At 42.0% G+C, this 14,497-nt stretch overlaps 1 protein-coding gene across 2 annotated transcripts in view; it reads right to left on the reverse strand.

The window, feature by feature from the left end:
- The window catches only part of LOC128840687 (rap1 GTPase-GDP dissociation stimulator 1-like), a 57,277-nt gene that overhangs the window by 27,914 nt on the left and 14,866 nt on the right, over nt 1-14,497 (reverse strand). Inside the window, exons 2-5 of one of the 2 annotated variants that reach the window (XM_054034986.1) lie at nt 10,199-10,303; nt 3,974-4,096; nt 3,680-3,805; nt 520-648 (exon numbers count right to left, since the gene is read on the reverse strand). In XM_054034986.1, the coding sequence (XP_053890961.1) occupies nt 520-648; nt 3,680-3,805; nt 3,974-4,096; nt 10,199-10,303 (483 nt within the window). The remainder of the gene's footprint in view (nt 1-519; nt 649-3,679; nt 3,806-3,973; nt 4,097-10,198; nt 10,304-14,497) is intronic. The other variant, XM_054034987.1, reaches the window with a different exon arrangement.

A 14,497-nucleotide genomic window follows, 5' to 3' on the forward strand; every position in this document is an offset into this window, starting at 1 on the left:
CCTTGTCCTGTATGAGATACACGAACAAAGATACTTAATTTCATTAAGTTGCAACATATTTTAAATAAGAAGGAAGTACTATCATATACACTGTGATTGAAGTCAGTATAGCTACATCAGTTTACACCAGCTAAGGACATGACACATTAATTTTCTCTGGGAAGAGGCTAGGACATGTATTAATCTTAATTATTTGTGTGTGGCTGGTCAGCAACTGCTACAGGTTCTGGTGTTTAGTTATGAACTGTTAGAGAGTCTATTTAGATTGGCCATAAGGGGGCACATAGCAAGGAGGTAAACCTCTGTGTAACAAGAAATAAAGACAGTCTTGCATTTATCCCAACCGCAGGTTTCTAATCTCTATGCAGGGAAGTGCAGTGACTTTGTCTGATACTAAGTCAAAACATTTGCCTACTATGGCCAGCCTTACTTGTGGAAACGCTGCCTAAGAACAAGCCAGTGGTAGCATGAGAAAGGAAACCAATACAGTTGCAAATTTGGGAGTGTTTTAATGCCCACCTAGGTTTGCAAGGTTGCATAAGGCCAACAGATTGACACGGACAAGTGGCTCACTGTCTGGGTAATCAGTTAATATCCTGACCAGTGATGCGATCACTCCTGCCTTCACCAGCTGCTCCTGAAGGTCACCTGGAAATCAAAAGCATAGAAATGAAAGGCAACAGGAATTTCATCTTGGATTAATCCATCATTATATTAACTAGGGCATGGAGGAGGTATCACTAAAGTAAGAATTAAAATGTTGCTACAAGACACAGACTAGAAATGAGGTGCAAATTTTAACTGAGCATAATTAACCATAGGAACAATTTGGGTTGTGGTGGATAATCTATCACTGGAAATATTAAATTTAAGATAAGATTTTTTTTTAAAAAAAAAATGCTCTAGTTAAACAGGAATTAATTCAGGGAGATCAAACTTTGATTACACTAGTCCATCCATTCTGGCCTTATATCACATGATCTTGACTCCATTATCCTTCCAAACTAACAAGAGTTTTACCTTGCCAATTCAGGTTAATATATATCCAATAGAAGTTCTGCATGTGGATGGAAAATGAAGAATTCTGCTGTGAAATTACAAGACCAGAACTGCATCCTTAAACTCTACCCTCATGATAAAACTGCTTTTTGGGAGCTGAGCAGTTAGGCCATTATAAAAGAGGTGTTAGCGGGAGTGAACATGTCAATGAGAGATGATATAACAGCCTAACATAGGAGATGACTACAATGAAGACTAAGATGAGGTTTTGCAGTGCTTTAAGGATGTCATCATTTAATTACTGCTTACCTCATTGTGGATAGCGTCAATAGCTCTCAATTGTGGAGCAGGCGGGTAAAGCTGCAGCAGCACAAGATTCAGAACAAACTTCTCAGGACCATTACAGATTCATAGATTTCAAGGCCAGAAGGCATTGTGACCATCATCTTGTCTGATTTTCTTTATAACACAGGCTGTAGAAATCCCTCAAAATAATTCCTAGAGCATATCTTGTAGGAAAACATCCAGTCTTCAATTTAAAATGGTCAGTGCTGTAGAATCCACTACAACCCTTGTGTGATGGAGTATCTGCCCCACATGGGCATGTAGGGGGTTAATAGAGGCCTTGGAGGCTGCACAGGGAAGCAGCCAATAGGAGAGAGGCTGTGAGGAGTAGCCAATATAAGAAGAGCTGCAGGGTTGTGCAGGATCAGTAGCTGCATAGAGCTCAAGGAGGGAAGTTTGTGTTCCTAGCAAGAGGAAGGCATGCCAGTACTTTGGATAGAGAGCAGTGTCTGAAGGCCTTAAGGTGAGGTGCTGGGACACCAAGTGAAGAGGCTGAGGGAAGCATAGCAGTCATAGGGGAATTAAGGAGACACACAATATGGCTATCATCGACAGGGTCCTTGGGCTGGGACCAGGAGTAGTTGGCGGGCCTGGGTCCTTGCCACTGGAATTGGCTGGACAGTTGGACTGCAGTACTAATCTGCAGAAGGGGGGAGCACAGATGGTGACATGGCCAGAGGGCTGTGTCATGAAGAGGATGCCATAGTCCCTGGAGTGACATGGGTCAGAGAGCAGAAGTGACAGCGGGCAAGGCACCATCGGGAGAGGGTGTACCGACCTAAAGAGCGAATCTCCAAAATGGCAAGGAGGGATATGGTGAGTCACATCCCGTCATACCTTGGTAAATTGTTCCAATGGTTAACTACCCTCACTGTTAAAAATGTATGCCTGGCCCTCATGCAGGTGTATGGGAGTGGGAACAGGCAGAATCTTAGGTAGGTCCCTCAGTGTATCAGTCAGTACAAATGAACTGGAGTGTCAGGCTTAGAGGTGGTTCAGGTTACTTTACCCACTGGAGCAGGAGGAGAACTAGCAACCAGATTATGACTCTGGTTCACAGTCTAGTTCCAGGTGTGCTCCTGGGGCAGTGCAACCCTATATCTTACATGAAGTTTGTGACCCTGCCAAAACTTAGCTCTTTGCATTCTAGAATAATTGTGGTTGTTTCTGAGAAGATGCCTTTATGAAAGATAAAGGTTCTAAACATGTACCATTACAGTATGTTCTCTAGAAGGAAGACAGCATTATGCTTTCATATTGTTTAAACGGCTGTTCTCTTTCAGATGGAGATGTATGTAATCTGTGCTGTTCCAGTGCCAAAGAGTCTTAGGACATATAACAGCACTTCAGCTTAGCACCTCTCTGTATGGTGTTTTTATGTCTGAGAAGCCAGATCCTCGGCTAGTGTATGTCAGCATAGCGCCACCAAAGTCAATGGAGCTGCATCAGTTTACAAGAGGTGAGAATCTGGCTCTAAATATACACGGTTATTTTCCCACTTATTTATGGGATTTCTGACAGACTCAGATAATTGTAAGTATTCCACTTCTGAAGCATCCAACCTGCCTTATCATCTACAATATTTTAATTCCCAACATGTTGCATTCTGTTTTGGGTTTCATCAAAATAAATCAAAGATGCCACAATATATGCCCAGATTGTTCCCTATGGCAAATTTTCCTAACAGTGGAACAGCATTGTTTTTATAAACACGTTTTACCATGAGAGGCAGTGCAGTTCAGTAGGTAAAGCAATGGATGCGGAATCAGAAGATCCGAGTTCTCTGCTACTGACTTCCTGTGTGATCTTGATCAAGTCAGTTTCTGTGTTTCCCTTCCTCCCTTTGTCTTGTCTATTTAGACTAACCTCTTTGGGGCAGGAAGTGTCTCTTATTGTATGCATGTACAATGCTTAGCACAATGGGGCCCCGATCTCACTTGGGGTCTCTAGGCACTATTGTAATACAAATAATAATTGCAACTTAGTAAGAGGCAGTTTAATAAAACATGCTGTTCCTAAGTGAAAGCTACTTAAATGATTTGGCTGGGGGGTTGGTATTAACTTACTGTAATTACAATGAGTAAAAAAAAGTTATCCAAAAGTGAATCTAACCCCTTAATTATAGTCCCCTTGTTGTCAAAACCATGCTGTGTTTGCTAGTATGTGTCTATTGTAGAAGCAATTGGAAACTGAACTAGCACCACTGGCGCATAGCACTACGTATAAAGCACGTTAGCCTCAGTCTAAGTAAAAAGCCCATGTTAAAAAAAAAACCTCACAACTTTGCTACTGTAGCCAGAATGTACAGCACTCCTTCAGCAAATTGAGTACTTACTGTTTTCATAGCAGATGCGGCCAATGGCCCTCCCAGCATGAAGCAACGTCTCTTGGTCCGTGCTTTCCAGCAGAGGTACCAAAGCTAGAACCAAACCTGCATCGATACATGGCTTCTTCATTTCCTCTGCACAGACAGAGGAGAGAAGCTGCTAGGAACTTGCCTTGTTGAAATAAAACCAATACATCAACTGCAAGGCCAATAATTAGCATCCATAAAACAGATAAGTAGATTGAAAGTATACAGGAATAATGGGTTCAACATTATTTGGAACACTTTACCCACTTTACGTACCATTCTTTGCTATCTCTGCAATCACCTCGGCTGCCTTTACTGCACAGTTTGAATTGCCTTTGAGAATTTGAGCTAAAGTTGGGAAAATCCCAGTGTCTCTGAGTAGGCTGGAGGATCTTTGCTCTGCAATGATAAAGAAAGTTAACAGTAGCAGCAATGAATTTGATTTATTTACTGTATTTGCCTTCATGGTTTCTGTAGAGGTCTAGGCAGTGTTGGAATCAAGGTACTGATTCAGCAAGGTACTTAGGTGCCTGCCTAACTTTAAGCATATGCTGTCACTAGGACTACTCATTTGTTCAAAGTCAGGTAAGTGCTTAAGAACCTTGCTGAATGGGACCCTATGTGTCAGACCTAAGAGGGAAACATTTCCCTCTTCTCTGACTGTGAGAAATGAATGGTGGATGGTGTCTGGCCTGTCATCCAGCAGCTGTAGAGCTAGCTGCTCCTAGCAATTAGGACTGACATTATACACCTACCCCACAACAGGAATTCCTGCTGACTCAAGTCTAATTGTCATCAGGACACGGGGTCTTCTGGAGGATGGATATATAAACAAACACAGACTCATGTCAGCTGGGGAGAGTGGTGGGAGAGGGAAGGCTGGTCTTTTGACAAAGGGCTGTAAGAAATGCTACTCTTTGAGCACTGGCTGATATAAGTCTTTTTATGCTTTGACACTGGCTGAAGGAGGCTAAAACTTCAATAGAAAAAGTGGGACTCAGCCTGGTCATAAAAATATTTTTCCTAGCGTAATGGGTTGCCTTATGCTATAGTCAGTCATGCATACCTTCCATCATGAAAAGACAACTTCCTTCGTACGCTATCCTGGAATAATTCCATGTTGTATGTAGATAGTAATAAAGAAACTTTAAAAAACAAACTTTCTCTTAATTAATTGGCCTCTCAGAGTTAGTAAGACAACTCCCACCTGTTTATGCTCTCTGTATGTGTGTATATATATCTCCTCATTATATGTTCCATTCTATATGCATCCGAAGAAGTGGGCTGTAGTCCACGAAAGCTTATGCTCTAATAAATTTGTTAGTCTCTAAGGTGCCACAAGTACTCCTGTTCTTCTTTTTAAAAAACAAAAGATTATCTGCTAAAATGAATTGACCACCAAACTTTTTATTTATTTTTAAACAAACAAGCCCCAACTCTGGCAAATAGGCCATTATCATACACAAGTGACATTTAAAGACTGAAATCGTGCTAGGCATTTCTAAACATTTTATTACTTTGCTTGAACTACAACAATATAACACAGCTGTTATTAGCTCTGTGATGATAGGCATCTCACTATCATGGTCTAGCATGGTGTTTGTGATTCACCTTTACTTTCAAAAGACTTTCTATTGTTGCTCTAAAAATCTAAAATGATCACATGTTTCTGGATACTGAAGAAAGGGAACATGTAATCTGAGGTTTTTTTGGACACGTTTTCTAAAAGCACAATTTCTTCTAATGAAACTCTAAGTAACAGCATACACTATAATAAGTAAAACTAACATGTTTGTAAAAAGTTGCAAATAACAAGCTAAATATTGCTGCAAACAGCTAACACGATTTTCTTCTTAGATTAAGAATAAGATTACAAGAGGCTTGTGTACAAAACTCAGCACAACTTTAAATATTGAGCTCCAATCAGCATTTGCATAATATTTTTGATTGAGGAATTTGGTGCCAAAGCAAATGCCTGTGCTGACAGTTGCAAGCTTCCCCAGTGCTACTGTTCTAATATACCTGAATCCTTAAATACATCTTCTGTTTTTCCAGGCCTGTGCCCCTGTGTGCAGAAAATACCATCTGTGCCAAATTATGCAAGTCTTTGTTATGCAGGAAAATGACCTAGAGAATCTCTTGTGCATTTCTAACAGTGAGTCCAGTCCTGCAACCTCTTACTTGTGGACAAGTAATGAAGACGGCTGGCAGTACTGGGCAAGATCCACTCCAGAACAGAGGGATCCTTGCATCCCATTGAGTAGGCATAAGAGCTCTTATGACATCCTCTCTGCAGGTGGGGGAGGGGGAGAGAGCACAAGAATAGTTGAAATTCACTTGAACATTTATTCTTGAGGTTCCTCAAGGGTCGATGTCTGAAATAAATTAAATGAGGAGGTAGAATAAAGTTCTGAAAATATGATTAGTGGGTTTCTTTCAAGAGCTGTCAAATGCACGTGTGTTGTACGAAAGCACACTGTCTAACCTTCAAATGCAGGCCACATTGCCATGGCAACTGAATAAATCCCCAAGCTCTGAAGGAGAAGCAACTACTGCCAAGCGAATGCTGACAGGTAAAACCAACCCACCACCACCTCAGCAAAACATAAGTGAAGCAGCAAATAAGAAAACATTAGCCCTTAGACAGGCCTATTTACTGAATCTTCAAAGGTGCGTGGTTTTATTTTATTTTTCATGCAACATACTTGGGAGAAGCAAAGGGCTCTGGGGATAGGTTGGGACTGCCAGACCTTTCTACACAGCAGCCTCTGGAATTAACACTAATAGGTTGACAATGCTTCAGAGAATGGAAAGTGAGATCTAGCTTGTATAGTATAGATGACTGTCTCTGTCTGCAGCTTTAATATTTAAACCCAGGGTGAACGAGTGTGAGCTGACCCCTTGATGATAAAGAAAGAACAGTGTTTCCCAGATGTCCAGTAGAAAGGTGGCTTCAAATTAGGTTGGCTTTTATAACATTCCTCTAATCTGCAACAGCCTACTGTTTTCATCTTTTCGGTTTCCTCATCTTTTCTTTGGGAGTCTGAAAAGTGGGGGTGAGCAGATGGTGAGATGAAAGGATGTGTGGTTTTTAAATAAAGTACCTGGGGAATGGTGATTGTTCATAACCCTGAAATGTTCATAACTCTGAACAAAACATTATGGTTCTTTACAACTGAACATTGACTTAATAAAGCTTTGAAACTTTGCTATGCAGAAAAGAAAAAAAATCTGCTTTCCCTTTATTTTTTTAGTAATTTACATTTACTACAGTACTGTATGTGTGATTTTTTTTTTTTTGGCAGGGGGGGTGGGGGTGGGGGGTCTGCTGCTGCCTGATTGTGTTCTTCCAGTTCCAAATGAGGTTTGTGGTTGACTGATCCGTTTGTAACTCTGATGTATATAACGTTGAAATTCTACTGTAATATTCATCATGTGTGATTATTTGGATAAACATGGTTTATTCCTGAAGATGGTCACAAATCCAAACTATTTCAGGAATTTTAGCACAGATGTTTATTCATATGAAAATTCCTAGTAGAAGTTTCAGAGGGGTAGCCGTGTTTGTTGCTTTTTACAGATTCAGACTAAGAGTCCTGTGACACCTTATAGACTAACAGATGTATTGGAGCATAAGCTTTCATGGGTGAATACCCACTTCGTCAGACGCATGTAATAGAAATTTCCAGAGGCAGGTATAAATATGCAGGCAAGAATCAGTCTAGAGATAATGAGGTTAGTTCAGTCAGGGAGGATGAGGCCCTCTTCTAGCAGTTGAGGTGTGAACACCAAGGGAGGAGAAACTGCTTTTGTAGTTGGCTAGCCATTCACAGTCTTTGTTTAATCCTGAGCTGATGGTGTCAAATTTGCAAATGAACTAAAGCTCAGCAGTTTCTCTTTGAAGTCTGATCCTGAAGTTTTTTTGCTGTACGATGGCTACCTTTAAATCTGCTATTGTGTGTGTCCAGGGAGGTTGAAGTGTTCTCCTACAGGTTTTTGTATATTGTCATTCTGAATATCTGACTTGTATCCATTTATCCTTTTATGTAGGGACTGTCCAGTTTGGCCGATGTACGTAGCAGCGGGGCATTGCTGGCACATGATGGCGTATATAACATTGGTGGACATGCAGGTGAATGAACCAGTGACGTTGTAGCTGATCTGGTTAGGTCCTGTAATGGTGTCGCTGGTGTAGATATGTGAACAGAGTTGGCATTGAGGTTTGTTGCATGGATTGGTTCCCGAGTTAGAGTTACTATGGTGTGATGTGTGGTTGCTGGTGAGAATATGCTTAAGGTTAGTGGGTTGTCTGTGGGCAAGGACTGGCCTGCCTCCCAAGGTCTGTGAAAGCGAGGGATCATTGTCCAGGATGGGTTGTAGATCACTGATGAGGCGTTGGAGAGGTTTAAGCTGAGGACTGTAGGTGATGGTCACTGGAGTTCTGTTGGTTTCTTTCTTGGGCTTGTCTTGCAGCAGGAGGCTTCTGGGTACACATCTGGCTCTGTTGATTTGTTTCTTTATTTCCTTGTGTGGGTATCGTAGTTTTGAGAATGTTTGGTGAAGATCTTGTAGGTGTTGGTCTCAGTCTGAGGGGTTGGAGCAAATGCAGTTGTACATCAGCGCTTGGCTGTAGACGATGGATTGTGTGGTGTGTCCGGGATGGAAGCTGGATGCATGAAGGTAGGCATAGCAGTGGGTTTTCAGTATTGGGTGGTGTTAACGTGACCGTCACTTATTTGTATCATGGTGTCTAGGAAGTGGACCTCCCGTGTAGATTGGTCCAGGCTGACATTGATGGTGGGGTGGAAGCTGTTGAAATCATGGTGGAATTCTTCCAGAGTCTCCTTTCCATGGGTCCAGATGATGAAGATGTCATCAATGTAGCGTAGGTAGAGAAGGGGTGTGAGTGGACGAGAGCTGAGGAAGAGTTGTTCCAGGTTAGCCATAAAAATGTTGGCATATTGTGGGGCCATACGGGTGCCCATAGCTGTGCCACTGAAGTTTGTTCATTATTTTCCTGTTTAAAATGATTCACTAATCCAATCAGGGAGCAAAAATAATAACTTGTGACCAAAATGACCAACCACACACCATGAACAATGAGGAACAGAGTGGAAGTGTACAATGTGATCAAACTGTAGACTGAAATTTGTTACAGTAGTAACAGAACTTCCAACTTTGTAAAGTTGAATGCAGTTGAATTGCTGCTGTATTTCTGGATCATAGGTAGCTAAAATAAGACATTGCTCAAATGATTTATTTAAATGGAATAGGGAACAGGCCAGCAGCTTCAATAAGTCTTTTCATATCATCTTAACTACACTGTAGCTAATGGCTATAGTTCTGAATCAGCAGATATAACTCCCTTTTGTAAATCTCTGCTTAGAAGGGAATGTAGTTGTTTGTTTTAAGGCTAACCCAATTATTTCTCCTCTGCTTAACCTCCCTCCCCCCAGCTCTCATTTACTCTTAAGGTTCTACAGTTGTCCATCTTCCAATAAAGAACCTCAGTTCAAGCAGCTGGCTTACAATTCATTAGTTTCAAGTACCCTTTGAGGACTAATAGGACATTTCCACTGAGAAGCTAAATACTCAAGGCTGGATCGTCCCCGCCATTGACAGATCTAACCAGCAACCCTCAAATATCTCCCCACACAACTCCCTGGGAATCCCTAGAAACCTGTCTGCTGGGGCTCTACAGGGTTATGCTGGTGTGGGAACATCTGTCCTATGCAGACTCTTGAATTTCTGTGCGACAATCAGGGAGTAGGAAATTAAGTACTCATAGCATGAGAAACAGCTAGATAGAGCTCAGAAATGTTTTAATTCTCTCTGGGTCCTATCCAGGGCTATTTCTGAGGGAACCCAGCCAACTTCTGCCATCAGCATGCTGACAAGGTAAGGGAGGATAGATCAGTGCCAAAATACACGCACTTGCAGAGCACTTCTGAAGATCTGGAAGTCTTGTACACCTCACCTCACCCTGCTCTGCTGCCTCTCTAATCCCTCTTCCTTGAGAAAACAATTTCAAAGTTCAATGTTAAAGTGAAAATGAACCAATGTTGCCAAAACTATATTTTTCAATATCCCCAAAATTTAAATGTTCAGAATTTAATTAATTTCAAAGTTTTGGTTCTTTCCAATTTGGAGTTATTTTTTCCTCAAAATGTCAGAATTTCCCATGGAACGGAAGTTCAAGTTTCTGACCAGCTCTAGATTTTATTTTCTAACCCAGTAAAACTGAATTTATGGGTCCATTAGCTAGGAGCCTGATATTGTTTTTTATATTGCTGCCTTAAAGCACTCTCCTGGTAGAGTAGGACAAATTAATTTATCCATTAGCCTGTTTGCAGCAGAGACTTCACTCCTAAAATGCCCTGTTCTCTGTTTTGGGTGGTGGGATCTCCTTATCTAATAGATAGAGTCATGATATGTGAAAAGGCCACAGGAAGTCTGCTTGTGTGACTAGGCAATCAAAAATGGTTCGGAGGCATACTTAACTGTTTTCGGCAAGAGCCAGAAGAATCCCATTTAGACTTTCAAGGATCTGACCTTCAGTTTCATCTCCAAAGAGTTTGAGACATTCCAGGTGTTGATTTAGGGACTCTGTTTAAAGAGGAAACAAAGATATTACCAGATCTCCATGATTCCATTTCATGAAGGGTATAGGCACTCTTTGTGTGAATATGTTTAATACCCCACTCCCCCCGAACATATTGCATCAAAAAGAGTGGCCCAAATCTTTGTTTGCACCAGATCTCAAATAACAGAATTGCTATGAAATGTCTGAGGTGGAAAGGCACTCTGGGTAGTGTAGGCATAGATCTTGCTGGGCATTAGTAAGCTTGCCTATAGTTTGATTTGAAGATAGTATTTTTGGGCTTGCTGAGATAAGCCAGAACACACTGAACTGATAAGCTTGAAGTGTCGCTAAGGTGAGAACATATATGATGGATCATGTAAGGACCAATACAGTGTCCAAACCAATTAGATTCAAGAAGTACAGATGTTAGTAGCTAGGAAAAAAATGTACATAAACTGTGTAGTGTGAGATATGATTTGGAATAGTGGTATCAACTATACCTAAATCCCCAGTGTCTGGGCCTGCCAAGTGTGGACCTAGAGCTGTTACTTGGCTAATGAAGTAACCTAAGTGACTAGCTGGAGCTAAACTGAATTGTTGGATCCCAGAGAGCTGGCAACATGTTCTGGATCAGTTGAGTGGAAAAGGTCTCTGAGGGAATCCCAACTGGTATTACGGACATACAAAATGAGCCCACTAGTTAATCCTACTTGAGTTCAGAATTCCCATGCCAACTAGGGCCACAACTTGCAGTTGCAAGGTCAAGTATACAAGAAAATACTGCCTTGCATAGAGATGCAACATTATATATATATATATATACACACACACACACACACACATACAAATTTGCCCCATTGTACTAATTTTTTTTAAATAAAGAATACTTTGAAAAGTGTTCAGAAAGAGAAATGACTAGACAGAGGGGCAAAAAAAATCAGAACCATTCTTCCACCCCCCCCCCCCAAGCACCTCTTCCTCCTCCTCAAACATGACCTTTTTGTACTAGAATAAAATTAGACCCTGAACAATTCACTCATGGTTTCAGTTTAATAAAATGTTCATGCATCTGAGGAAAGTTGGCAGAGCCAATAACAAAAGTATCGCAGGTATTGCCCATTCCTAGAAGAGATTAAAAAGGATGCACACATTTTTAGACTTTTTTTTGAGGGAGGGGGTTATTTTTGGTTTTGGATGAACAGTGAAGGGGAGGTGAAGATTTTGGAAAAAGGATCTGTGCTTTTAAGAAAACCATTCAAGCTTCTTTAAGTGAGAGTGGTGACCCTGATATATTTCTACTAACCCATAAAGAATGTATGCCACTCCCAGTGATTTGGAGGGGTGCTAGACTAAGCATAAACTGTACTTGCTTGATGATTTATGGCCTGGGTTCATGGGATACAGACTACAGAAATTACACTGAAGTGTGCAGAGCCTTTGTTAGCAGAGCTGCAATAAAATAATTTTTACTCCACAAACTAGTCACTAAGAAGTTTGTTTTTCCACAAAAACACTTGCAAATATTCAGCCTAGACATTTTTTTGCATTTTCCTAGTAGTGATAATTCATCATTCCCATTTTTGTTATTGTAGTGATGCTCATGACATTTTTGCTATTTTCTCTCTCTCCCTGGGTCTGTCTATTAAGTGAGGTGAGTTTTTGTAAATGATGGTGTGCATGCAGTGCAGGAGCTGTTTTTCTCCAGCAAAATAACAGGTGTCTTGTGCGGTTTGTTGTTTTTAAAGGGAGTGGAGCAATATTGAAGGTTATTATTGCCTATGGGGCAAAAGTTGTTTTTGGTTGAAATGGAAAAAAAGCAATTAGACTTTAAGGCCAGAAGGAACCATTGTGATCATGTAGTGTGACTTCCTGCACTTTGCAGGCCACAGAACCTCACCCACTCCTGAAATAGACCCCTAACCTCTGGCTGAGTTACTGAAGTCCTCAAATAATGGTTTAAAGACTTCAAGTTACAGAGAATCCGTGACTTGCTCTAGTTTAAACCAGCAAGTGGCCAGGCACCATATTGTAGAGGAAGGCAAAAAAACCCAGGGCCTCTGCAAATCTGACCTGGGGGAAAATTCCTTCCTAACCTTAACTATGGTGATCAGTTGAACACAGAACATGTCAGCAGGACCCATCAGCCATATACCTGGGAAAGAATTCTCTGTAGTAACTCGGAGACCTCCCTATCTAGTGTCCTATTTCTGGCCACTGGAGATTTTTGCAGATGGACCACATGCCATTGTAAGCAATCATACCATCCTTGCCATAAACTTATCAATTTCAGTCTTGAAACCAGTATGTTTTTTTGCCCTCACTGCTTCCCTTGGAAGGCTGTTCCAGAACGCCATTCCTTTGATGGTTAGAAACCTTCATCTAATTTCAAGCCTCGGACCTGTTGATGGTAGTTTATAGCCATTTGTTCTTGTGTCAACATTGGCATTTAACTTAAATATCCCCTGTCCCTCCCTGGTATTTATCCCACTGATGAGCAATCGTCTCCCCTCAACCTTCATTTTGTTAGGCTAACACGCCAAGCTCCTTGAGTCTCTTCTCATAAGGCAGTTTTCCATTCCTCTGATCATCCAAGTAACCCTTTTCTGCACCTGTTCCAGTTTGAATTAATGTTTCTTAACATGGGGGTTCAGAATAGCACACAGTATGCTAGATAAACACTCACCAGTGCCTTGTGTAATGTCAATAACATTTCCCTATTTCTACTGGAAATCTCACCTGATGCATTTTAGGATTTAATTAACCTTTTTCATAGCTGCATCACAGTGGCAGCTCAAAGTCATCCTGTGATCAACCAATACACCCAGGTCTTTCTCCACCTCTGTCACTTCCAGTTGATATGTCTCCAGCATATAGCAAAAATTCTTATGCACTTAGGGACTAACACCACTTTTCACTATTAAATTTCATCCCATTTTTAATTACTCCAGTTTTCTAGGTCCTCCAGATCTTTCTGTAGGATATTCTTGTCCTACTCTGTATTGGCAATACTCCCAATTTTGTGTCATCCACATATGTTATTAGCACACTGACTTTTTGTGCTAAGGTCATTAATAAAAATGTTAAATAAGATAGAGATTGGTCCCAAGACCAAAGGAACTCCACTCCCTCCAGCCTGAAAATTCACCTTTGTACAAAATGGGAAAATGGGGAATGACTGCCTAGGACAGAGTACTGTGGAAAGGGATCAGGATTATAGTGGATCACAAGCTAAATACAAGTCAACAGTGTAACACTGTTGCAAAAAACAAAACAAAAAACCACATCATTCTGGGATGTTGTGACAGGGTTGGGACTCACCACTGCAGCACCTCCTGCTGGTTGTCTCTGGGAATTAGCTCAGTCCAGTGGAACGCCCTCTGTGGGCTGGTGTCCTGCTTTGCCACTGGCCCCGTGTCCCTCCCAGGACCCCGGTGCCCCTTTCTCTGGGTGCTGCCCCCTAGTAGTACCCCCCACAGTTCTAGGCCTCCCCCTCCCAGGGGAACCCCCAACCCTCTATCCCCACCTTGCCTCAGTATAAGGCTACTGCCAGTCACCATCTAGCCCCACTCCCTGCGGCAGACTGCAGTATATGCCACTCATCACAGGCAAGGTTCAGCTGGACCTGCTGCCTCTCTCAATAGCTGGGCTGCCCCTCTGCAGCCCCGGTACTGGTCTTAGGCCCTTAGCTAGGCCCACAACCTGGGGGTTTTCCAGGCTGGAGCTCCCCAGCTCCTCTAGCCTTCCCCCTGCCCTGCTCCACTCCCAGTACCCTGCTCAGCTCCCTTGCAGCCAGGCCCTTCTCTCTCTACACAGAGAGAGCTGTCTGTCTGCCCCTGACTTCCCTGCCTTTATAGGGCCAGCTGAGTCTGTTTGGGGCCTGGCCCCAGCTGCAGCCACTTCCCCCAGTTAGCTCAGTCTAAGGCTCCCAGCCCTAGCCCTCTCCAAGGGCTAGCTTTTAAGATCTTCCAGGCAGGAGCGGGTGACCACCTTGCTACAGATGTGTTAGCAGGAGTGTTGTAAGCAAGACATGAGAAGTAATTCTTCCACTCTACTCCAGGCTAATAAGCCCTAAGCTGGAGAATTGTGTCCAGTTCAGGATGCCACATTTCAGGAAAGATGTGTGCAAATTGGAGAAAGTCCAGAGGAGAGCAACAAAAATTATTAAAGGTCTAGAGCTATGAGGAAAGATTGAAAAAAATGGGTTTGTTTAGTTTGGA

The sequence above is a fragment of the Malaclemys terrapin genome, chromosome 7 (genome assembly GCF_027887155.1).
Source record: "Malaclemys terrapin pileata isolate rMalTer1 chromosome 7, rMalTer1.hap1, whole genome shotgun sequence".
Lineage (NCBI taxonomy): Eukaryota > Metazoa > Chordata > Testudines > Emydidae > Malaclemys > Malaclemys terrapin.